The 26,796-nt window shown below is 44.2% G+C and overlaps 2 protein-coding genes across 2 annotated transcripts in view; one reads left to right on the forward strand and one right to left on the reverse strand.

Annotated features, from left to right (window-relative positions):
* The window catches only part of LOC126868827 (uncharacterized), a 54,274-nt gene extending 27,914 nt beyond the window's left edge, over window positions 1-26,360 (forward strand). Inside the window, exons 2-8 of the mRNA XM_050624738.1 lie at window positions 13,393-13,528; window positions 16,179-16,374; window positions 17,254-17,464; window positions 18,534-18,858; window positions 19,705-19,971; window positions 20,085-23,064; window positions 23,244-26,360. Of these exons, the coding sequence (XP_050480695.1) occupies window positions 13,393-13,528; window positions 16,179-16,374; window positions 17,254-17,464; window positions 18,534-18,858; window positions 19,705-19,971; window positions 20,085-23,064; window positions 23,244-23,582 (4,454 nt within the window). The 3' untranslated portion in view covers window positions 23,583-26,360. The remainder of the gene's footprint in view (window positions 1-13,392; window positions 13,529-16,178; window positions 16,375-17,253; window positions 17,465-18,533; window positions 18,859-19,704; window positions 19,972-20,084; window positions 23,065-23,243) is intronic.
* Window positions 1-26,796, reverse strand: part of LOC126868852 (uncharacterized) — a 152,077-nt gene that overhangs the window by 47,854 nt on the left and 77,427 nt on the right. The window lies entirely within an intron of this gene.

The following is a 26,796-nucleotide window of genomic DNA, read 5'->3' on the forward strand; positions in this document are numbered from 1 at the left end:
AATGGAATAATTTAACGAGGAATACATCGTTTTTCTTCCAATTTTCTTCACCTCTTCTCACCGTATCTATATTTAATATCAAAGGGTTTACTTCTGTTAATAAATGAATTATTCGTGAAAATAAGAGAAAAGATGACGAACGGACATAGCGATCCTCGTACGTTATCGGAAAAACCGAGCAATCTTCATACACCGACGGTGTCATTCGTGACAAGCTTAGATTCTTCAACACGCAACTTGGTAATCGAGAAGTGGCACCGTCCTGTCACGGAATTAAAGTCGATGTCGTTCGATAAATTCGATGGAGGCGCGGCGCGTGTTTGCTTCGACGCTAAAAAATTTCCAGTCGCGGGTATTCTGAAATCAGCAGAGAACCCGGCCAATATCCGCTTGCCACGATGCGTGATGTTTTGGTGCGCCGTAAACTGATATAGATAAATCGCGAATCGAAGGTGGCAGCGCGTGTCGCTTCGACAACTGAAATAGTTTCCAACTCGAAACCTCGGTGAAAATATCCAGTTGACGAAAATAGATATTGTTGGAAAGGCCACTTATTTATATGATTAGCGAGCTGTTGACTATCGTGCGATATTGTTGGAAAATATCATCTAGCAAGGTAATATCGTAAACAGCTATCACTATCTTTACGACGACTAATCGAGCGATCGATGACGCCGATGAACTGCATTCGTGCTGGAATATAAGTATTCTGTCGGACATTATTAATTCGCCTTCGTGGCGAATGGTAATCAAGCGGTTCGATGTTTTCCCTGTTCGGTAAATCGAGAATTTTTCATGCGCAGTAAGAATAAAACAATGAGCCGAACTGTTTGCGTCGTAATTACTTACGCGATGAATAACACAGCCGGCAAAACAGATGTACAGATTTCTGTCCTAGTGGGACGTTAATTGTTAGATAACACCAGCAGACGTAGTGGCACCGAACGAGAGGCGAAAAAAACAAAATTCTTATCGGCGCTCGAGAACGCGTTTATCACTGGCAAAAATCGTAAGAATATTTTATCAGCGAAACAAGCAATTAACTCTACGTTAAGCCCATGGTATGTACTGGATGAAGAATATAGAGTTTACTCGATATCCTATATATCGTACATGCGAATCGCATAGATTTTCGAACGAGCATTGATAACGTGGTTTGGTTAGCTACCTCTACTAGTGACATTGCTCGTTAACGACTTCGTCTCCTTATGTAATTGTCCGCGTTTCCCCGTTTTTCTTTTTCTCCCTTTGCCACTTATTAATGGACTCTCTAACGAAGTATTTACGTTATAAATAAGATTGAACCGAGACCACGACTCGGATTAAATATAAATCGAGCGATCACGTTGAATCGAAGAGATGCTTCGAACGACCTAGCTTTGTCTTGGAGTTCTGCTTCGGTAACAGTTGGAACGCTTTTTTGGGATTATTTCAAGTATACGATCGATACGAGCTAATATTTTCGTTACCTTTGCACTTTTCAACGAGTGTTTACGTTCTTTTCTAGTCGGATTCTTGTCTCAGTGAAACCTTTCTTCTGTAAGTAGAATAAGACGGCCGGGTGCTGTCTAATCAGCCAACCGAAGAAGCAGTGGATGGTCATATTGTGAAGTAAATTGCAACAATAGCCAAAGGTATACAGGGTATAGTACTCTGCGAACAATTGAAAATGTTTTCTAGGACATGGATGGTTCTCTGACGTAAATCTTGACGTAACGAATAATCCCTATGTAACAGTAGTCGACTACACTAGCTCATTCATGCGCTTTCTCGAATACGGGTCGTAAGTCGTAAGTGGAGCACGGCTCTTGAAAGCACGTGCTGTCACCGGGATAACGAATCGCTCCGTCAACAGCGGCATCTCGTAAACTCATCGCGAGCACCTTCGAAGCCAAACAAAAACTATCTCCCCATATCGAACGCCCACGCGATCAACCAGAAAAGCTCGAAGTGTGTAACCTTCGACGAGCTCGATATCATCGAATCGTTGCCAAATATCTTTACGCAAGATTCGCGTATTCGCTCGTCTACGGATGAGTGGTTGAAGAATTGGCTGAGCTTTGAGGCCGCGTCATCGTGCATTCGACCGACGACGGAGACTTCCTGTGTCCGTCCACCCACGACTACGTTAGAAGACGCGTTATCATGCGTGATTATCTCTGGCCACAGAGGAGCCGCAGAGAGTTGACGAACGTAAATCTGGATCGTAACAACATCGAGCAGCGATATATACCACTGGTAAAGCTTGCAGCCTTGACATTGCCCTCGGTTACCTCACGCTTATGTAATTCAACGCAGCCAACGGACCAACCACGTGTTAATGTAGCACACGCCTAATGTGGTTTGCTGACGCGGTTGCTTGCTCTCTCTCTCTCTCTCTCTTTCTCTCTCTCTCTCTCTCTCTTTCTACACTTCCCTAGCTCGTATACGTGCACGTGTATATGCGCTCGTGTCACGACACAGGGCTGCACGTCGCGTAAATCACGGATGCGTTCACTGTCTCGATCGAGGGGAGCGCGTCTATCGTTGTCGTTTAGGAGGAAGGAATCGAACGAAGAAGAAGAAATCTGTCGAAGATTTATTGAACGGAATTTAATTGATTGGACGTTGGTCGAACCGAGCAAACGGTTCAAACGAAAGGCCACTGCACGGAATCTCGATGGAAACCGATCAACCTCCGACGCAACGGTTTTCGATCCTGGAACAGGATATTCGAGTTGTTACACGCGAGGATGCACGGCCACTCTTTGAACTCTGACTTTAAATCGTGTAGCGAGAGCGGTTTAGGCGTTTTCGAGCGTCATCGTGCACAGAGCTCGTTAATAATGTTACCGAAGCGATGGCCGATTATCGCGGCGCATCATAGCGGCACGCGGAAGTTATCGGTGTGGATATCGGGCCGGAGGCGAACTGCGCCGTTCGATCACTTCCGCTTGCTCCCTGAGATTACAGAGCGCCCAGTTTCTGTGCATAAAATAAACTATGCCAAGCGAAACGAGAGGTTCAATCGAGTTTATCGTGGTAATTGCGCTTGGCCTGAGTGCCACTCGTGCCTCGATCGACTGTTTACGCAGATAACTTGCGGTTACGTTGTTATTACGGCGCTGTTACTTTTCTTCCAGGTATTTTCCACTTTCGGTATTGAATTATGAAAATGAAATGCTTGTTCATACGTGGAGTAGTTAAAAACTTAAAAATCATGATAATCAACAACCAAGTCTTTCAGCATACCTATAATAACGATAACTAAGTGAAATCATGCATAGAACGTAATATACTGGCAATTCTTGTGTCACTTCCACGCCTGGTAAGACGTAATCGATGCCCACTCTTCTCGTATCTGTTACAATCACCGTTCCTTGAGTCAGCGGCTAGTTAATATTTATTGCATAGCTGCCATACTCTGAAAGCTGTGTACCTAGCTATCGATTCATTCAAATAGATTACCTATTCCGGTCTAATTGTGAACGTCTAAGGCACACGAAGCTGTTAGATCATCTTACAACAACAAGATCCAGTTGAGACATTCAGAAACGAGACGTACGCCAACAATATCCGTCCAAATGTATTAGCATAACAATTTCATAAAATAAATCAATGTCAATTAAAATTAACATTTCTATCTATTTATGCGTAAATCAATCTTTTCCGCCCATGTTCTCTTGCATAAGTCAATAAATGTGGTCTGTGCGGCAAGATATTTGTTATGCATCGACAGTTGATGGCCCGTGGTTATCGAAACAACGAGAACCAAAGCATCGATTGTTCCCGACGATGATCCCATTCGTCAACAAATAATACGTAACCCGGCAAAAATATCAAGCGCGTATTACATCGGAATGGAACGACCCTGGTATCCGGCGCATTTAACCGGTTTCACGGTTCCAAGTTCAACCGGGTCGTCTCCATTCATGCGTCATTGCTCCAGGGTTAAACGGTCCAAGGAAGTGTGGCGCGGTGATTTAATCACTTTCGGTTTTTATTCGCTCCCCGCCACCTTGCACGCTGCTCAACGGTAGTTACATCTAGTCACGATCTCGCGCGATCTGCTCCGTTTCCGATCTATCGAAGATCACGAGAGGATCGGTTGAAGAACACGGAAAGCTTCGGCTTTGGCCGCCTCGGATCCTCCTTCGACGTTCGATCGATCAGTTGGTTCTCGCTATGACACTCGTTCTGTGTCTGTGGAAGACCAGCTGTTCGATTAGATACGATGAAAAAATTCAACGCAAGTTATTTCTTTCTCCGTCGTTGGTGTTATCTCTAGTTCACACGATGACCTATCTTTCGCAATAATGGCCAGACTGTTACCACCGCTTTTGCATCTCTTTACAGAAGATTGATTAGAGGCACGGATACAAAGAATCTTTCAGAGTTTATCTATTTTTTCCATTTCCAACTCAGCTTCGAGTAAAACCTCTTAACCATGGAAAACACAGCTTTCAAGAACAGCTGACTCTCTCTCGTAACCTTCATCCCGCGACTGTTCCTTCTGGAATCGATCGTACGACCATTCGTCGACCTATTCTTCGCACTGGGAGAGCAAGTGGCTCTCACGGCGAACAACTTCTCGTTCGCTTTCCGTCTGTATACGCTCTAACGAACAAAGACTGAATTATTTTCGTGCGCGGGACGATTTCATGGAAGTGACCCCGCGACGCTAGGACGGCGAAACGCTCTCTCGGGGTCCCTTCGTATTTAGGTCGCAAGCGACGCTCTCTCCTCTGCCCCGTGGCGAACCGTGCGACGTTGGATATGAGCCTTGTTCCAAATTTAGTGCCGGGCATGATCTCGAAAGGCTTCCACCCTCTCTTCCCCATCCTCCCGTCTCGTCGCCATAGCCCGGTTTCGCACGTTACTTCTCGACTCGGAGGTTTTTGGCGCTCGTGAAAGATTCCGGCAACGGCACATCGCGCTTGTCGGAAGCGTCCTCCATCTCGTATTTGACGTTTGTCGCGTGCATCGCGTACAACATCGGCAGCTCGACGTCTTGCTACTGACGCACAACATTTGGCGAGAAGTTGCTGCAATATTCACCTATATCGCTGCGCTTTATTTATAGCGTTAATTGTCACGCGATAAGGATAATCTTGGCCGAGACTGTCGCTAACGACATGGTTTTTCGTGCGATTACGTGATTCTTCCGGGTACTCTAAAGTAGTTCCTATACGCGAAACTTGCCTCATCCTACGAAACAAGATGATGTCTCGTATGATGCAATCACTGGGTATGACGAATATTCGTATACGCTTCGAGGTGTTAGAATAGTTGAATACCATTTAGTATAATATTATTTGTATATTTCTCAATAGCAACTTCGAGGTGTTAAAACGGCGGATGAATATTTTTCCATGCAAAATATTACGTTACACAGAGGCAACTTTCGTTCTGTAAGAGCCCCTTAAGGTTTTCGAGTGACGTTGATCGTTCGATCAGATTTGGAAATCTTAAAGATGGATTCTGATGTTTGTGATTCATATGTACGTCTGTAAACGTTGTAGATTAACAACGCTGTTTCGAAGAAACTGTACTATAAATGACATCACTCGATATAGAAATCGATTACCGACAGCTGCGCGAGTTCCCTCGCACTTTCTTATCAGATACGATTTTTTTCCCCCTCGGTGAGCACAATCTTGCACGTTTACCAAAGTTTATCAGGCAACTGTTTCACCACGCGATACCCGCGGCGCGAGAAATATCACTCGAACCTAACAGAAGTACGATTGGAGTAGCAGTAAAACTCGGCCTTCGACTATTTTCTCTTGCAAAAGAGAAAAACCGCTCGCATCGTAACAGATATAGCGGATGCAGTAAATATGGGACAGACGTACGACACGATTGACTAATCTGAAATTTATTGTTCTCTCGAAGGTCAGGTGTGTGGGAACGAAAGTGAGCAGGACGATTCGAACGCCCACGAGACGGCCCACATTCTTCCTCGGGGCCCGCGTAATTGGAAGCGTGGCGAGGGCCATCGATCCGCTGCCGTTCCACTCCGAAACACTCGCGCGTTAATTAGCGATTCGAGTGTATCCAGCGGAAAAGAGTAGCTCTTATTGTAGCATGGATCTGCTGGTTGGAACGACCACGATCGATTCGCTTATCTCGCGAGTGGAAGCAATCCAAACCGCTCATGTGCAAACGGAAAGGCCGCTTCCCTATTTTCTTATGCAGTTTCTTTGAGTGGAATGGAATGTACACTACTAGCCAAAAATTCGCACCGTTGAATCATTCACATCCTCTTGCACAAATAGTATTATTAGCGACGTTTTACGGGTTTGCAAATTACAACTCATCAGTGTTGATAAATTATACGTAATAATAGCGGCCAGCTTAGTAATGTGATAAATAAAAGTTTTACGTCCGATGTTTTGAAACCGCAGATCAGCTGACTGTCCCGTTCGATGTAAAATTACAAAATCGTAAAAACTATGCAAGTCGAGTTTATAATTTGCGACACGTTAATTCGTTAATATTATTAACTAGTAAATTATCGCGCGACAGGACTCGTTCGAAATCATTACTATACAGGTAGCCGTAGTAAATAATTTCCTTTGCGTCGATAATTTTTTAACCGAAGTATTTCCTGAAGTAGAGTGCTATTTTTTTCTAATTCTTGGATTTTATGAGACACATTCGATGGTATGAAACTTTTGCTAGTGTATATACCGATCGATCGTATCCATTCGTTTGGAACGAAACGAGGAAGCATTCTGAGGGAACGTGCGCAGAAACTACTTGCAGGATGGAATAGACGATCTGGGTCGTGGATAGAAGTCGGTCATACCGATCCTATACCGAAATAGGTGCGAACAATATTCCACACGGTAGACTGATCGTACGAACTCGTCGGCCAGGTCGATCGTACTATCGCGCGATCCAAGGAGTCCGTAGAACACGGATAGACGTGGAAACTGGGTCGCGTTCGACTCGATCGTTGCACGACTCGAGGCCTCTGTCCGCGTCTCGTCGTAGGTCATTCTTCCTTTTTTTTTCCTATTTTTCTTGCGCTTCTCGTACATGATTTAATCAGGAAGTAGCTCGGTTATCAGAAGCTTCCCATCAGCTGATACGCGATTAAGGGGATAAAGAGATTATTGGTTAATCAGGCTGGATATCGTGCATATTGACTCTAGGTTTAAGTAGTAATTATAGTTTCGTGGAATGTCGAAGCGTGGGAGAATAATTTACTCGAATTTTTCTTATTTCGTTTACCTTCACCCTTTAGATATTACTGCTATGTCCAAGGTAATTATTATAAAATTAATTTCCTTTTAATGCATGTAAAAACGAAGTTTTTAACGATTAATTCCGTTATGTTCCTTGGAACATTTCTGACATAAATGTATTTTTCCATCTAAAATACAAGAGAATAACGAATAGAATTTATTAGAATATAATCTAGAATTGAATATGAAAGTCTCTTTTTCCGTTGAAAGGAGAGCAAAATCGCGGCATAAAAATTGCAGAATCGTAAGAGGATCAAAGCCAAGGGAATCGTGTGTATCTATTAAAAGCTGTTTCTCCTCTCTCCGATTTTCCGCGAATTTGTTCCAAGGAAGACTCTGTTTTTCATTTTCTCGTACATTAAGCACGTTCGACGAACCATTGAAAATATCACGGCGATTTTCTACGGGTCGTATCTACGATGTCAAATTTTGAAAACGAACGAGGGGAATTTGCGGAAACGTACGAGCACGCAACAGGCGTCTGCGACTCGTTCCCAAAAGGCGGACTGGTAGGGTTTTCTCCCTCAAAACGTTCGCGTACACTGTACGCGTGCGGTTACGCACAGAATGACTCGGTCGGCCTCGAGGACAATTTCCCGGATTGTCGTATAACTAAGAACAAAGTGAATGGCGGCCGGAACGATCCGCCGCGAAACGCGAGCGACGCGTAATCCAGTTAGCCAAGTCGGTCGACACTCACGAACGCTTAGAAACGTTCGCTCTCGAGTCAGCTGCTGACAATAATTGCGAGCGTTAATTTCGTTCCATTACACATATCATTACCCAGCACTTAAACGCGTCAAAAATAGTCGCGAGAATTGCATCATCTGTCGAATCTTCTCATGCGACGATTCCTCTAACTCTTCTTCGAGATCTTCTGTTTCAAAGAAGCTTTGGGACTCGGATTCTTTGAATTGGATGACGATAGACTTAGACCTCGATTATAATCGTCACAGTACGTCGATTAACGCAGATCAAAGAAAAATTCGCGATGGTTCCTTGTAAGAGAAACTGGGAAATATGTAAAAATAGAAGATAATGAGAGATTCTTACATTTTTCTTCGGACATTTTGTTCTAAAATTAAATTAAATCAGTATTAACTATTATGTACGAAATAGTTGGTATTGGTAGTAATTACCTCTCTTCAACATTTCCATGACATTTGCGGAATTTAAATTGCTCGAATTTGATAGCGATAGACTTTGATATTTGATAGGAAGGAAGATATTCGTTGATCGATATTTGATAGCGTGGAAATCTGAAAGATTTAGGAGGATATAGAAACAGTGGAATAGTTTTGCTATGTCAGCTGAATCAGCGAAAGAATACGTGGTTAAAGTCGTACATTCCTACCAGGAGATACACGTGATAGAATAAAATCTCGTGAACCGTCACGCACGACGTATCGAAGGACGCAAGTGATATATACAGTCTCGTTATTGCGAATAATAACGTTGCGGAAATACGACCAATTAACTGGCACTCGGAATAATCAAGTGGGAGTACCGACTTTATTCGCTGACCATAGTCTATTCGCGTATTTCGACTGCATCGATTCGAATATTCGTTTATGTATTATCCGTATCCTAAATTCTATTACGTTCATTTCAATTATTCTCTTTGACATTACGCAAACTGTTCTTTAAATAATATTAAAAAGTATAATGAGTAAGAGAGAGAAAGAGATTTAACATTTTTCAAATAACGTTCGTGTCTGCCAAGAGGTAGATAGAAGGCGCATCATTCAAACAAATTATCGCCGTGTTGTGCGGATGTTACGTAAATATTTAATTGTGCAAAGAATAGCTCGCCAACCATGCGACTGCATATTTCTCAAACGGTTATTTGCTACGTCTACCTTTTCAATGAATCCTTCCATATGATAAGATCAACGGTATATCAACATTCTCATTACGAGCCGATCTTTTGCCGATTCAATTAACGTGTTTTCCATCGAACTGCATACGCGAGCCGAGCTTTCTCATCCGGTCAGCCGAATTAATCGATTAGCGGCGAAAGCTTTCCTCCGAATTAATTGCAAGACGGTTGATTCGAAGAGGAACCCGTCGTTTAGCAGTTAAACGTTGCCGGACGCGTGCCGTCGTCGGTCAACTCGTCCGCGTGTAATTGAAGACTAATTGGAAAGCGGAATGCTCTGGTAATTTACCGTTTATCCGAGACGAGCGATACGTCAGCTATCTAAGTTCGCGCACGCACGCGTCCTCTATCCAACGTCTCTATTTTTTTCCTCTTCTTCTCTTTGTAGATTCACCCGTGCACACAGTGCCCACTGCACACCCGTGTGCTCTAGTTCTACAAAGGAGAGGATTTCTTTCGGTGTGTGCTTCGAACGCGAATAGTTGCCGGTTCGGGGTCGAACGGTCGTTCGGGCAATCGTAGTAAGTTGCCTTCGAGATTTAGGTCAAACTACGCCCAGAAGCGAATTCCCTGCAATTCCTGGTACCTTGAACCCGTCCGCTGCCTCGTAAAACAATTCGCGCGCACCTCCGTGGAATAGTTGGTTGTTCGTTCGTTAGTCGATTCGTTTGGTTATGTCGTTTGCCTTTCGTGACGCGATTAACCAACCGTCCTTACGTTTTTTGTCGAACCTTCTCAAACGAACGGAACGAAGGCTGGCTTCGTGCCTGCAAGCTAGAGAAAGCGTCCAGTATGCAAAGTTCCCAACGTGGTCCGCAACGAGGTTACGAGCCTTGCTCGCGTCTCGAGCCTGCCGGCGCAGCGGCTAATCCATTCGGAAGACTCGCTTCTCGCCAGTCAGCTTCAAAATCAATTATCGAAACTTCGTTTTGACGGCCGTCGAGTGGCTAGACGTTACTTATAATAGCTCTGTCAATCATCTGGCAAAATTTTTCGCCTATTATTCCACCGATCGATATTGCACGTTTCGCTGTTAGTTCTGACGACAAGAAGCTTGGCAAAAGGATCGCCTCGAGCGGACGTAGTCGCGCGATCGCGCGACCCTGTTCGTCTACATTCGCGGAGGCGTAGTTGACATTCAGGTTAGCCGTCACGGCGCGTTCGAATTATTCCCAAGGAGCTTTGGCGACACTGTGTGTGCAGACGATTGCGAAGTGCGTTGCTTCGAGCGATTTAGTATCCGCGATCATTGATGGAACCGGTGACAACTCGATAAAGTAACGAGATTTTGACGTCAGTCGAGAGCATCACAGCGCTTGAGTTCGCTCGCCAAGCTGAATCGCTTAGTTCTTAACGGCGCGGTGCTTCGATTACAAACGATCGATCACGATCTGTAGATAAATAAAACTCTCCTTATTCTTTCGAAACGCGTGTATCCTTGCAGCGCGACAATCGAGGAATATTTCTGGAGGAACATTGAAATCGCTAACGAGCAAATAATTGTGCCGGCAACGTTGTGCATGTAAAAGAATCGTTATCACGCGGATAGATAAGATACATCGAAAGTGAATTAAGCGCCGAATCGTTCTTCCTTTCGAGTCTTATGCAAATGTCAGCCTCTTAACGATTTTTAAACTGTACAGATATCGTTCTCTAGTTTACACTTTCACCTTGTTGCAATTCTCGCTACAAATTACCGGTTATTAAATTCCTAATAGCATTAATTAACGGGAACAAGAGTTTAACGATTGTAAGAACGCGTGCTCGTGGATCGTTCCGCACGACGGTCACGTAGGGAAAAGAAGTAAAAGCGGAAGACTATTTTCCATTTGTTAATCGGCGTTCAACTTCGCGGAATAACGCTTCCATTCGCGTTCTAGACGAGAGCGCTCGACACTTTACGTAAGTGGCGCTGGACAGTTACGAAACGGCCATTAAACTTCGCTTAGTTCCACGCGTTCCTTCCTAAACAAATCAATGCAATTTATCCCCTTGGCGGGTAAAATGGTCGGAAGCCGCTATAGGCCGGGGCATAATTTCACTGGCGAACCCGCGCAGGACCGGTTACCGATCGTGACTGTTTCGTAAGACACACCTGCGAATCATTATCCCTCGCCTACCTTGGCTTTCCCCGGCAATAAAGCGATTCCATTTGGCCGCGCGAAATAGCCAAATCTCTTTCTTTCTTTCTCGTCGCCGCTCGTCAATGTTATATCGGAGAACGCTCGTTTCTACGTCGACGCTGATCCAAGTATTTCATAACACGACCTATGGCTATTCGCGCTCCTTTAACGCTATTATTAATTTACTATATGCATATATATGATTGGGGTTATTAGCGAAATTTTGTGCCAGTACAAATAGATTCTGTTGTAAGATAGTAACGATAATAAAACAAATAAGATTTTATAAGTGGATTTTATAAATGGCAAGTCACTCGATTATGCTATTTTCTAAAATAGTAAGATCGTAGAAGGCAAGATTACGAACAGTTTATTACTTTCTCGGAAATTTATGAGATCCAATATGTAATTCAATTTATTAATATTATTAGTTGATAAATTATCGTGCTGGCATCAGTGTCGTATCAGTCCAATCTGTGACGAAACTTACAATGCTGGTCAAAAGAACGTTCAATGTTTATGCTTGCGTGTATGATAACGATCATCTTCGAACGAATCTTTAAACAAATTCCTGTCGTTTATATTATTGTTCTTGCCTAATACGATTCGATTTTGTAGAATCAAGGTGCATTCTAGTATCGTTCGTCGTCTTAAATTTTCTTTCGATCGTGTCAATCGCAATGCTTGCAAGATGTCAGAATCTCTCTTTTAAAAACCTACCTACGGAAACCTCGATCTTCGACAATTATTATGGCACCTTGATTAAAGTGCCTGTTTCGCAACTCGACAGAATATTTTCCCTCGAACCCTTTCGCATGGGGCAAATCTGTCTGTGCAAAATAAAACGTGTACGTACAGTCCTTTGTTAGGAACGGATGGAGAAGCATCAAGAAAGAATGTGCTCCCATTCTCCTCTGAATAAACATTTTCCATTTTCTGGTAAACTCGGCTTGGCTGGCGGGGCTGAAAATAGCAACGGAAGCAACGACCGCGGCTTCGACGCCTCGACACCGATGTACAGGGTGGAACGTGCGAATGTCGACCGCAGGAAAATCGTCTAGGGGTGAATTCGGGATATTTGAAATAAAGTTCCAGCTACGCTCGACCTTGTTTTCTCGAGTTCTCCTCGATAATTTATCGGGCATCAGCGAACATATTTGCGAAAGATACTCGAGATTTGTCACCATCGATCTCCGCAAATCCTGTATTTTCTGAGTCATCTCGTTCCTCGACTCTCGAGGAAGCACGTTCGAATTACTTTTCACGCGAGAACCTGTAATACAATTTAATTGGAGTCGAACGGAAGTGGCTTTATACGCGGTGAGCTGACTTACTCTACATATAGATATATGTGCAGAAAACCGAGCATGTAGGTCCGATAAAAGCTTGTAATATAGATGGACTTGTCAAGGTCGTTGCAAGGTTAGTCGCGATACCATGACCTCTGACTTCTTCCTGTTAGAGGGACTGAAATCGCAACGTATTTATCATCGAATCAGTTTTTCCGATATTTCGGTGACCTTAGAGTTGCCTTGACACCGCGACCTACTTCGTTTTTTCTCCTCTGGATCTCCGCTCGAATTTGAATTCCACGAGTTCGGTTACGCTAATAGAACACCTTGGACGAACGTTGCGTACCAGCGTTACGAGTGTTGGTCCCATACGTCGAGCAATTTTTCTTATTTCTATCAAGTGTCACACCCAATATATCTTCGAATAAACGGCCCACCGTCGCTGGCGCCGGTGCTCTCGCGGAGCATGAATAATAGCGCGCAGTTTTAGTGGTCGTCCGAATCGCGTGGGATATTTCAGTGTGTAAGAAAACAGCTCGCTCGAAACCAACGCACGAGCGTAAGAAGGAAAAAAGAGGGAGAAGATGGAATCGAAAATCTTATTCTCGTGAGAAACGTAAAATCGTTGACCCGGTCGTGTGCAAGCTCTTTCCACGGCTATACAGTATGAAATTTTCAAAAACACTTGGCAACGCCCGTTGAATAAAAGACGCGGCAGCGTTATCATGGACGTCGATCGATTTCCCACGCGCGAGACTTGCCAAGGAGGAACGGTGTGTCGCGCCCTCCGCCTCCTTTTCCTTGTGTGTTCTTTCTTGTGTATGTATTGGGAACATCTGAAAACGACTGGCGTTTTATTGTTACAGTGGTCTACTGCGACTACACCGCTTCTGGAAGGTCGCTGCAATTTCTCGAAGAGTACATTGCGAAGGAGGTGCTGCCATATTTGGGCGACACCCGGGCGTCCACGTCCATCTGCAGCCTTCAGTCTTCTCTGTTCAGGTAAGACGATCGAGAGACGCCCTCTCCTTTCCATGTTCTCCCTCCATATTTTCTCTCTCTCTCTTTCTCTTGGTATATACAGGGTGGTTGGTAACTGGTGGTACAAGCGGAAAGGGGGTGATTCTACGCGAAAAAAGAAGTCGAAAATATAGAATACAAATTTTTTTTTTTTTTCATTTTTCCATCGAGACAACGATCTACAGTGAGATCCGTTATAACGTACCGCACGCGTACCAAGCGAAAATTCAAAGTCGATTTTCTCGAAAACAAAGCCTCAAACAAAAAATTTTTATTCTATATTTTCGACTTCTTTTTTCGCATAGAATCACCCCCTTTCCGCTTGTACCACCAGTTACCAACCACCCTGTATATATATATATATATATATATATATATATATATATATATATATATATATATATATATATATATATATATGCTATCAGCGTGTGACTGGACCACCGAATGATCACGATAACGATCGAGGTCGCGGCGAGAAGCACGCGCACGCATTTATACACGGTCGACGATTATCGAGCGCGACACATCCGCGTTCACCAGCTGCCGCTTCCCAGAACCAATTCCAGTTACTGGTCAGCCTATTAATCGAGATATTGTAGCTATTCGCGGACCAACACGATCCGTCGTCCGTTCAATCGTTCGTCCTGTTGTTCGTACGCGACCGTTGTGTACTTACGTACGTCGCGGATCGCATCGTTAGAAAGTATCCGAGCATGCGCTATGAATTTGTAATCGTCGATTTCCTACGCGAAATTAGCATATCGTACCGCGTGCAACGTACGATTCCGGTTGACGTACCGTTTCTGCGGTAAACGAGACTCGTTTTCTGCGCCACTCGACCGTACACGAGCCTTTCTATTTCTCCGCCGACCCGTACAATTTCGCCTCCATTCCACGCATTCCGCTCGCGACACGTTTCGTTTCATATCTCAGGTTCATAGTCGATCATAGCCGCCGATAATTGTCCGTTTACTCGCTGTTGGCATAGTTTTCGATCGAAAAGGTTGTCCCGCGCGAAACGACCCCGTTATCCCTAAATCTTACGCGGTCGAACGTGTAGGGGTGGTTCCGCACAGCGTCCCATTCCCTGGCGCTCATGTCCCAGATCAATATCCCCACCGAGTCGATTCCCGACCGCTTACCGGCTGTCCAACTGCACCACCAAGCCAGTCACGACAATAACGCGCCTTTTTCGTCACGCGACTTTTATATGGTTACATCCGAATCGCGTTTCTCACGTAAACCGGAGATAAGCGAGAGGTCAGAGGGAAAGTGGTACGAGAAAGAATGTTTGTGATTTGGGAAAATTGTGGCGAAAGTTGAACTTTGGTAGAGAGAAATCATACGTATGGTTCTGAATATTAACGTGAATACTACCGGAATGATTTAAACGACTAGTTGGTATCGTTTTTTTATTAATTCTATAAATTTATAATACTCTTTCATTTGCAAAGTGTATGGATAAAAATTTGCTTCCCCCTGCAATTTTTACGTATTTCTTTATACCAATACTTTTATTTAAGTTCCTTCGATACAAGTTTTATACTCTGCTGGTTCTCGGCAGTTGTAGCGCTAAAACGCTAACAAAATCTATCAGAAGGATACTGATATTCTTGGAGAACAATGTACTTGTACCATTTTTCCACCCATCCCTTCAAATCTTCTGTTTAAGCGAGTGAAGCAGCTTCAGAAACAGAGTAACGCAAATGTGATTCGCCGTTATCCAATGTACACGTAACAAGCGGTAAAAGTATGAACGATACGTTGCGCAATACAACCCTGACGTGGTTATGGACGGATGCTTTTCGGTTAGGCGAATAAACATTGCACCTTTTACTAAGATCTAAATAATTCATTAACTAAAGCTTATTCCTTGAGCATCGCGGCTATCGTTTGCTACATTAAGAAACATATAACGTAATTTACTTGCACGTCACGGGTAACGGGCACTGACATTCTTCGTGTCGAGACTCGTGATCGTATTCCTAACGATTGTCGGCTATCCTTTTGCTCCGATTCAGGTGTTATATTTTTTAGGGGTTGTATATGGTGCTGGCAAAGGCATCCGTAGCTTCATCTTTCCACCCGCTGGCGTGTTTTTGTCTAGAGTAGACGCGCGTGTAGATTTCCGCGTTCAAATAGCACGTGGAGTCAGAGTATCATCGTGGCAGATGTTACTACCACGCGTGTTTTCCAAGCCACGATATTTTTGCCAACCATAATTCTATCTAAACCTATCGAGAGAACTTCGTATAAACGAATTTCACGTAGCGAAAGTCCATCGTTTTTTCCTACCGCTCGTGACATCCTACGCGTATATCGCGATCTCTCGTTCAGACAAATGAACTTAATCGGCAGAAATTCGTGTATCTGATTAAAATTTCGTTGCCATAGAAATGGACTTGGAAGAAGCATGTTTTCCTATAGCGATCGTAAGCTTCGTCCTACTTGCGTTTCTCTGTTCGAGGCGACCTCAACGATCGCCAATGAAACTCGAGATCTCGAGACGTTCTTGAGAAACGCGAACGAGCATCGTTTGTTCTCGATTCGACAAACAGCAGCGACTTTACGATCGTTAATAGCCACGGGAGGACGAATCGATGTATCCTGACGGCAAGGATCTTTACAGACACGAAGCCAGAGACATTGTCCGACATGCGGTGGGAGCTGGCGAGCAGGATGCTGTGCTGTTCACGGGTCAAGGCACGGCGGCTGCCCTTCGTACGCTTTTGCGACACCTCGATGTCTCCAAATCCACCGTGGTGTTCGTGGGACCGTTCGAGCATCACGCGAATCTCCGGCCTTGGCGTGAGCATGGCGTCAGGGTAAGCAGACGATACGATATTTTGAAAACAGCGAATCGAAAGTATTCTCGTCGATGAAAACGTTTGATGCGTTTCAATGTAAACGTAAATGTTGTGAAAGACATTGAGAGTTCCACTGAGGATATTTTTGAGTCATCATTCCTTCCTGTTTTCGAACAATCTCCTTGTTACTGAATTATAAGATATTAAGTAGCTGGAAATGAGTTAACCTTTTAATGGCATGATTTTGAATAATTTGTTTATTTCCTCTCTCAGTAGGGAATAAGTAAATCTATTTCGAGCCGGCTGTTGAGAATTTAATAATCGATACGTTCCTGGAATAGGCATAGTATTTAAAAGTAAGAAGAAGTTTCTACGGTGATAAGTTCTGGTACGCCTTTGTTCGGAGCGAAGAGAAGTCTTCGGAATGCGCCTTTTGAGCGAAACTCGTGGGGAAACTTCGAAGAGTCTTTGACACTTCGCAGAACACGAATGCGTGATACATGTTATTCCGGAACTAAGCCATTTGCAATTCTTTCCTTTGAAGCGACTCCAACTCGCCAGGCATCGCTATAAAATTCTCGGTATAAATAAAATACGATCTTTTGTCCGCCTCACTGACGCAAAAGTGTTTCTCAAACGCGTATCGTTAATCGTTTTTAAATTGCTAGAACGTTCAACAAGTCATCGAAGAACATAGAATATTCAGAAATAGAGATTATACTGCAAGTGTAATCGTGCGTTCGCGTGAGCAAGTACCGACTTAGGATCGATAACATCGTACGGCAAAAGTGGAAACCGTGAAAGTAGAACGCTAAAAATAGGGCAGAGAGTATGCAAGTAGAATAATACTTCATAATAGAATAATATTTGTTTGTAACATTAAAACGATTATCGTAGATAGTACGAGTGTCCGAGACTCGAGAAGGTTTCTTGGATCTGAACGATCTCGAGCGGAGCCTGATCAAAGTTCGAAGCGAAGGTGTTACGCAAATGATCGGATGCTTCAGCGCTGCCAGTTGCATAACCGGGGTTTTGGCAGATGACGTCGCCACGACCCTTCTACTGCATCAGTATGGGGCACTTAGCGTCTGGGATTACACCACAACAGGTAACAATGATGCACGTGGATGTCGATATACGCGTGGAAACAATGAAAGATTCAACGTGACGTAATGTTTGCACCCTTTTCTGACAAAAGTATATTATCACGATCATTCGATCCTGATCGATCGGGCACGCGTATTATCAGTCGCATAAAAATTCTTATCTCTGTATCGTATGAAATTTCTTTCTTCTTTTGTTACCTGAAATAGAACAATGTCGTTGTAAATGTCATTTCAACATAATAGAAGATAGGAGAGAAATTGTATGATTCCGTTGGAAGTTTGATCTATAGAAAGATAAGGGAAATGTAGAGATTTGTTTGTACGCGGTGCTTGAGGATTGATTTTTAGAGAAGATGAATGCAACTTGAGTTGGAAATGCGATTACGCATGTAAGTAGAAAGTGACGGTGACGATCAGATTGAAGTCGTTATCCGTTGAAGAGTCTGGTATTTATCTGGTTGTAATCAATGAAACTAGTAATTACCGGATGACAATCACTTACGGATACCGTGATCTTTAAAGTGGCAGACGTAGGAACAATACAGTTTTTCGCAGATAAAAGAGATGTTAAATACCTTGTTCTACAAAAGGATATGTAAACGCTAGAACGACTAATCGCCTCAGTTTATCGCCATTAACGAATTGATAAGAGCTATTATCGTCATCAACGAGTATAATTATTCGCAATTTTTCGATTTTAAAGAAACTATTTTAAAGAACGGCGAGTGTGTTTGCGTGTCTCCGTTCGAAATAGTTTTCTCATTGTTATTAATGTATAGAAGGAATATACACAGTTGCTACAAAGTATTATTCCAATGAAACGTAGAACTTGTTGAAAACCTGTTTCGTTGAAAAACAAGTAAAAATAAAAGGGTACGCGCAGATCGTTTTTACGACCACTGTATTAAATCGATAGAAATTTTTATATCTCTAGTGTTGATCAATATTATACTTCATAGTATTATGATTTTTTCATAGACGATAGCTAAAAAGTGATCGAACGAATTTGCTGTAAAAGCTTAAAGTAGCATTTATAGAAACGTATATTCTAGAAATACATCTATTTTTCAGCCCCGTACATTCAAATCGATATGAATCCACATCTGCCCGGCGTCGGGGAGACGACCGTGCACAAAGACGCGATTATTTTCGCCGGGCACAAGTTCATCGGTGGAGTTCAATCCCCTGGCGTGCTCGTGACCAAACGGTCCCTGTTGAAAGATAAAATTGCCACGGAGGACATGCGGGACTCTCATCACTATCACCGGGATCCGGAACTCTGCGAGGAGAGTGGCACCGCGGGTGTCGTCGAGACCATCAGATGCGGACTCGCTGTGCAACTGAAAGAGAACGTCACGCCGCGAGCGATCGTCACTCGTCAAGATAAGATTTCCAGGTACGTTTTTTTACACGTCTGCAACAAAAATGTAACGTGAATTAACAATTTCATTGTTGAAAAGTCGATCAAAATCGACGAATATCGAGCTTGTTATCGTCTAAAAGCAAATCCTCGTACAATCGTAGCAAATCGTACAATCTGGTTACCATTTTCCTTTCATGTTTGGTGAACTTGTTTGTTTCAAATACGATATGTGACACGTGCAGTGTTCGCGAGGAGGAAACGTCGCCGATATCGTGGAAATATTTATAGCCGATTTATACAGCAGAACGGTAGATATCGGGAAGGGGAACGTCTTCAACGCCAGACCTCCTGGAGCTCTGTATTCGACTGAAATCGATTGGCAGTACGAGACTGCTTCCTTGATTGCGAATCGCTTGGTGGAAATAACTCGATTATTTCTTTTTTTAAATTTCTACCGGCCGATTCTCGTACATTAAAACGTCGGTTGCTACGGTCGTTACTGGCGATCAGTCGTTAGACTTTGGCATCGACGGTTGGTGATGTGAGAATTAATAGAAACAATTGTAGACTAAATTTGTAGATTAGTAATGTAAAATACTGGATACATAAGAAAGCGGTTAAAAGATGTTCGTAATAAGCGTGTCACGTATAAATGACAGTACTTCGGTGCTGCAGATAAGAAACATGAAATTTGCATGACAATCAGCGAGATAACAAAACCAAATTGCAATGTTCTTGAGCAACCACGCGATATAAAGGAAGGCTGTGATCGACTTTGAACGAAGGACGTCCGCGCACAATGTTTTCGAAGATCATTTCGATCGATGCTGCAAGTGGATTGTATTTGTAAAACATGATCGATGTTTCCTGTTTGTGTAGGCAAGTGTTGGCACACGTACGCACGATTCCGGAACTAATTCTGCTCGGTAGCGGCTCGCAGAATGTTAAGAGGCTGCCGATCTTTTCGTTTATGGTGCGTCATCCGCGGGGCACGTTCCTTCACCACAACTTCGTGTGCGCCGTGTTGAACGACGTGTTCGGTATACAGGCGCGTGGCGGGTGCGCGTGTGCCGGACGTTACGCTCACGATCTGATGGGAATCGACCAGGAACTCGCCAAGGAATACCAGAAGGCGTTGATAGAGGGGTACGAAAGTTGAAAACTTCATTTGGACCGTATCAAATAATTACGGTGCATGACACCGTTAAATAGAACGTACTTGCCTGCGCAATCTAACCGGGTTACCTTATCGTTTCCAGGGAACGGAACACCGAGAACGAAGAAACGAACGCCGAAGGTCTGAGGCCGGGTTTCGCGAAACTCTCCTTCCCTTACTTTATGTCTGAGGCAGAAGTGGCGTTCGTACTGGAGGCACTAAAAATGGTAGCAACGGAAGGTTGGAAATTGCTGCCGCAGTACGTGCTCAACTCGGATACGGGTGAATGGCGCCACCACACGAATAGCGTGTTCAAAGAGCGAAAGTGGCTCAGCTCAATCAGATACACAGACGGGAAGATGAACGCTTCCGAGAGACGAGTATCCGGTACTGGTGTACTTCCGCAGAACTACGGCGACTGTTTACAGACAGCGCGCAACATTTTCAACCGGGCTAGGAAAATGGCGCAGAGGTATCCGCTGCAGATAGATCGTAGCTACAACATCGTGTCGGAACGGCTGGAGTCTTTACGATGGTTCATGTTGCCGAGCGAGGCGCAGGATCTCCTTCTGGGTAACTCGCAGAACGTGAAGCAAGACGTGCCTTTCAGTCCGATGCTATCTTGGAACAAGCACAGCCATCACACGCCGACTACAACGCACGACAGCTTGGTCAATTGCCTAGCCTTGGCTAATAGCATCCGTCGACTGAACAGCGACATTCCTCGAGCGGGAAACGCTCCGATCTCGTCGAATTCACCTAGACACAGAAGTCTTCCGGTATTGAGTACAGTCAGGAGAACTCTGTTGAGCGCGGCCGAATTCCAGACTTCTTCGTCCAATCCAGCGAACAGCAACGAAGAGGAACAGACGTCGTCCATTACCACCGTGGTCGATCGAAATACCGAATCAGCCGGTGAGAGGTCACCGGCTACTTGTCCGAGTTCTCCGATGCCCGTGAGGTTCGCGGTTGGCGAAGCGGTCACGGCATCGGCTCTCAGCACGATGTCTCACGCGGGCAGCAGGCCAATTAAAGAGCAAAGAGATTCGATAGACTCCACCAACGCTGGTCGTGCCAGGTGCAACTCTCTCGGTAGTACTAGCGGCGGTGGCAACGATTCGGGGAACCGAAACGTCGCATCGTCCTCGTCCTCCCCAATTCCACTGCTTCCGCTGAGCCCGCAAACCTTGACTAGTCTGGGATTAAGTGGAAATAATGGCAACTCCTCGAAGCACAGACGACATCACTGTAGTTGCAGCAGTCAAACGGATTTGAATTCTCTGGAGCTGGACAGTAGCAGCCCCAGTCATTCGATCTTGTCGTTAAATTGTCATAATCCAACATCGCCTCCGTCTTCGTATTCCTCTGTCTATGATTATACGGAAAGATTCGTAGGGGGAGGTAGGTCGTCACCAGTTTCAGCGAACGGCGGTCAAAAGTCAGAGGACGATCTGAGAGCTTACGTGAAGGAGGTGACGAAGGAATTAGCGACGGAGATTAAGTCAGAGATCCGAGAAGTGATATCCAAGGTCGACGATGCGCTGTCGGAAACGAACACTTCCGAGAACACGCCGCAACATCATTCACGCAATCTAAGCGCCATTAGTCAGTTGTCCGTAGAGGACAAACAGACGAGACACGATTCGTTCACTGCGAGCGATATCGCGGAATATTTGATGGAATTCTCGAAGGAAATGGCTAGCGAGGTGAAGTCAGAGATCAGATGTATGGTTAATGCCGTGGACGGTTTGCATAGACACTCTCCGGATGCTTCGGCTTCGGATGTGTCGTCGAATGGTTGCGGCTCGCCGGATAGAGGGAGGATCGTTCAATCTTCCTCATCGCCCAGAATGTCGAGCGCCAGACGAAGCGGACCAATAGAGATCTCTGGGAAGATCGGAGAACTGACTCAACAGGAAAGCAAAATGTCCAGCGAGTGTTCTTCGGACGAGACGGTAATTTACGTGATGAAGCCAGCTGAGAACGAACAGATGGTTCGCAACCAATCGAAAACCGACGACGAAGAAGTGGTACACGACTTGGATGACGATTTAAACGACGACGATTCTCAAGAACGCGGTGGTTTAGAGATCGGAGACGCGCGAAAGATTCTCCCCAAAATTTATTCCGCCGTGAATTCCGTTAGTTCCCAAGACAGTGGTATCAATTTATCTTTCCACGAGAGCGACAAGTCTTTAGATTCGGTTGATTTAAAGCGTAGCAGCAGCGCAGAGTCCAATTCGACCAACAGTTACGGTCGCAAACCAAGAGCAAGTTCGATGACCGCGTTATCCAATAAATCAAGTTGCAAGCAACAAGTCCGTCAAAACGATGACTTTTCTGAAGACGAGGAATGTTCGAGCGATCTGAAGGAGGAAGAAGATGGAGACCAGGGAGCGACATTTGACTCGAAGGGCGGGAACACCGAACTGTCCCGAGTTCAGTGGCATTGTCCGCCAAAGAACATTTGGAAGCCAGCTGTCGAGGCAATGCAAGAGTTCGATATGATTCGAGACAACGATAGAGTGCTGGTCTGCTTGTCGACTAACGGCAAGAGTTCCTTGTCCTTGTTACACACGTTGCACCAGTACCGATTCTACGTAAGATCAAAGGGCGTGGACTTTGAGATCGGAGCAGCCACGGTGGACGCAAACAGATTCGATCCTCTGGAACTAATGAGCTATCTGAAGGCTCTGGACGTCCCTTATTTCTACGAAGAACAGAGCAGCGAATTCAAGTGCAGCAGCGGTGACAATCAGCCTGAAGAAGAAGCTGTGGACGCCAGTGGAGCGTGCAGCTTCTGCAACCGAGAGATCAGGTCGCAGTTATACGCGATCGCCAAGCGGCATAAATACAACGTGCTGGCTGTTGGCCAGCACTTGGATGATCTTACCGAGAGTTTCTTCGTCTCGGTGTTTCACGGTGGCAAGCTGAAAACCATGAAAGCGCATTATTACATACGACGTCAAGATCTCAGGGTCGTACGACCATTCGTATACACCCGAGAAAAAGCGTTGAGACAGTTCGTCGATAGTAAGAAGCTGTTGGTTTCACGGGAAATCAGGTCAACTGACCTTCCCGAGGTGAGCTTCTCCTACAGTTTATTTATATCTTTGATTGTTCGTCGTAGCGTATCTTTTTGCTCGTCCTTTAATTAAACGCGATCGATAATTCTCACGTACTTTCCCCTCGATGATTTCGTTCTTAACCCGTCCCGATTAGAACATCCACTTCAACTATGCGCTTTTCGGTTTTGTTACAGAGACAGAAACAAAGCAAGGAGCTAATCCTGCAACAGGAACGCGCCTATCCTCGACTTTACTGGTCCTTGAGGACCGCCTTGCGACCTTTGATCGACGCCCATGGCCAGCAACTCGATCTCGATCTCGCATCTCCCGTGGGAAACAACGGGGGCAACAATTCTGGCGGATCCAGTTGCAGTTCGTCCGCCAGCAGCGTGGGCAATGCACCCACTGGTGTTAACAATCAACAGAAGAGACAGCGAAGAGCGAAGACAAATTCTGTCTCGGTAGCTACGATTCAGTACAAGGCACAGGAGCATGATGACAATGACGAGACCGACGAAGAACCGGTCCTTTGAGGGAGACCCGTCGCGAGATGGGATTTCAATCGTGCTTCTATCTCATCCTCGCATCACCGTCGAAAACCACCGTTATCGGCATTCTCCATAGTTAGGAGGAGGCGGCTACGTTTTGCCAGCGCCGCCGCTACCGCGAAAATTCAAGATCCTGAGGGAGAATGCTAAGATCGATGTTTCATTAAACGAAATCGATCGTGCGAGAGAGGGAAAGATCGCGACGAATGGATCGATGATGAGATACATATTTATATATAGCTGTACGAGAACGTACTCGGTCTTTCGGACTATGTTTGCTAGGCTACTATTCTGCCAGTAGCGATCGTTCGATCGTTTTCTTGTTTTCAAATGATCAACGCGTAGACCAGAGGGTTTTCGAAGTTCGTTTGGTGACCCCCTGTTTGTCCAAGTCTCTTGCGATTTGTCGAAGCTTCGTTAAGATTCCGTGAATATGTTTGCGATTCTGTACTTCGATACGAAGTTGCTGTAACGGTTATGATTTGACGTCGCGTCGTGAAGCGTTTTGATTTTCGCACGAGCGGTCTCACGGGATGTCGATGCACGAAAGTAGGACATTCGCTCGAACAATGAGCGCAACGACGGGTCGAATATTTCCTTTTCCTTCGTGTTCTCGGAAGAAATGGTTGTCAAAGTCTGAGAACGATCGTGGAAACCGTCGTCGCGGATCGTTAGATATGTAACGACATAAATTGCTTCGTAAGCTACTTAAGGAAAACGTTGTGTGCGTTTAAATGTTACTTACGTAAGGACACTTAGCGTTTAATAACCATCAACATGTTGAGACTTCGGTTGTACTTTTCAAGTTCAGAGCACGCGATGGCGACTCCAGAGTCTTGTCTTGTTGAAGCAACATTCGAAGATGCATGGATCTGGATAATGGAAAATGGAACTGACGTTGAAAGAAACAAAGATAAAAGTACGAAAAGAAGAAAATAAATACAAGTCGGTTTGACAAATCAATTGGATTCAAGTGCATGACTGTACGATCTGTATAATTGGATGGTATTAGGTAAACGAGAGTAACTCGAATGACTCGAGAAGAGCCAAAACCTCGACTGCTCAAGGGACCGCATTGTTAAAGTTAAACGAAGGACGCTTGATTTTTTATATAATTACGATTTAATAAACCAACGAGCCTCGTGTCTCGCACCGGTGAACGATTAGAGTTAGTTGCTTATGATACGAACATTTTTGTAAAATCGTGTCCGCGATCACTGTCGAGACGAGCCTCTTTTTTCGAGCATTTTTTGATGATCGAACGCGATTTTTCGCACGGTGTCTTTCAATAGGAGAGAGAACGTAAGTGGATTTTAAATAAGGATAAGGATACAGGGATTTTTTTATCGTTTGGAATCGATAGGACGTTCATTTTTTTGCGGTCAAGAAAAATGTCGTCCTTGACGATTCGGGAACAAATTGAACGGTGGGAAGAGCAAAAGAATCGAGAAGGAAAACGCGCTTGTTCGATCTTGCAAACATGCGCAGACCAATCGACGATGTGTATTTCTCAACTTGATCTGTTTTTTCGCTCCATGTGAACGTTTATCGTACTCGGATTGCGTAAAGTCGGTCAGAGGATTTGAGTAGTGAAGGTTTTGACAAATTCTCAGCCGTATCGCATTGTATTTCGATAGCACGCACACAAAACTTGACGCCTAGCCGCGTATATTCGTAAACATATACGTGTACATACATATATTGCTTCTGTGACGAGTAAACCGAAGAAACATGGTATATATATACACATATATATATACACATATACATATATACATATATACATATACGAATCATTAAACGAAAGTTTTTTCCTCTTAACTGGTAAAATATACGTACTACATCTATACATATATATCATGTATGTCGCCTTGTTCGAAATCATTGGCGGAATCATATTTTTCGAATATTGTATAGCCGTTTTTTTTTTCGTCGGTGAACAAAAAAGAAAATAAAAAAAAAGGATACACGTAAGAAACGTCAAATTATTCGCGAAAGAAAAAGTTATGACGATCGCATGATATCTTTCATTCTTCTCGATTTACCGTGGCCGAGCGGGCGTACTATTTTCGGATTATATTTGCCGGAAGTAAGGCGTTCGCCAACCGTGTTCGGTCCAACGGACTGGGATTCGTGTAACGAGGATATATTCCAGCCATTCTAGATTATATTAGTAGACCGAGAAGCGAAAACCAGTTAACGGTCAAAGCAGGATGGCATAGTGAAACTTAAAAATGTAAAACAGCCGTACGGACGCTCGTGGCCTCGATCTCGTCGCGATCGTCGCGGCAGTTGGCGTCGATGGTTCGATGATCGAAATATCCTTCGGCTCGATACTTAACGAACTCGTTTTACGTTTTCGTTTCGTTTTATGTTTGACAGCTGTGTATGCTCGCTATCGTTAGGATTTAATTAAGGAAGCGTAAGGTTCCGTACGTACGTAGGCCGCATGTAAAACACACACTGTAAAACGTAGATACTTCTGGTACGTACGTTTCGCGTCGTACCGATTCTTCCTAACGAGCCCGTTCATCCGTTTACGGGACGGAGAATGTGTCGGTGTTAGATACGGAACACCATAGAGGCAGAAACAACATTTAACGGGAAGAAAAACACGTGAAATATGAAAGAACGGAAGTCTCGATCTATATGGATTTTCGCGGATAGATATTACCATATTTTCCGAGGGTTACGAGAGGACGTTGTTACTGTAAAGATATGTAAGTTTATTTATCGCTAATAAAAATGAACGTTTAAGAAAAATTACGTGGCTACCAGTGGATATATGTATTCGTGTTCAATTTCCGTGTACCTTGCTCCTTCTACAGCCACTTCTTTCTTCCTCCTTTTGATGAAATGAAAGCGATCCATATTCATCCTTGTTTTCGTGATTCGCCCTATCATCTGGTTAATCCGATATGAATCTTTCAATGTTAAATGAATTACAGTGAGTTATATCAATCAGAAGCTAACAAGCGATCCTGGTATAACTTTTAAATTCTACTTTAGTGATCCATTCTTATCAAAGAACACGTTGTTTAGTTGACTCATACCTTATACCTTTTACACGCGTCTTTTACTTTCTTCCAATGAATTCAATTTGTCTCTCGATTGATAGGATTCTCTAAAATTTTACGAGACTCGTCCATTAGTCTCGCGTGAACCACGACGTGAATTAAATCACATACATCAATTGGAT

Source organism: Bombus huntii, chromosome 8 (genome assembly GCF_024542735.1).
Source record: "Bombus huntii isolate Logan2020A chromosome 8, iyBomHunt1.1, whole genome shotgun sequence".
Taxonomy (NCBI): domain Eukaryota; kingdom Metazoa; phylum Arthropoda; class Insecta; order Hymenoptera; family Apidae; genus Bombus; species Bombus huntii.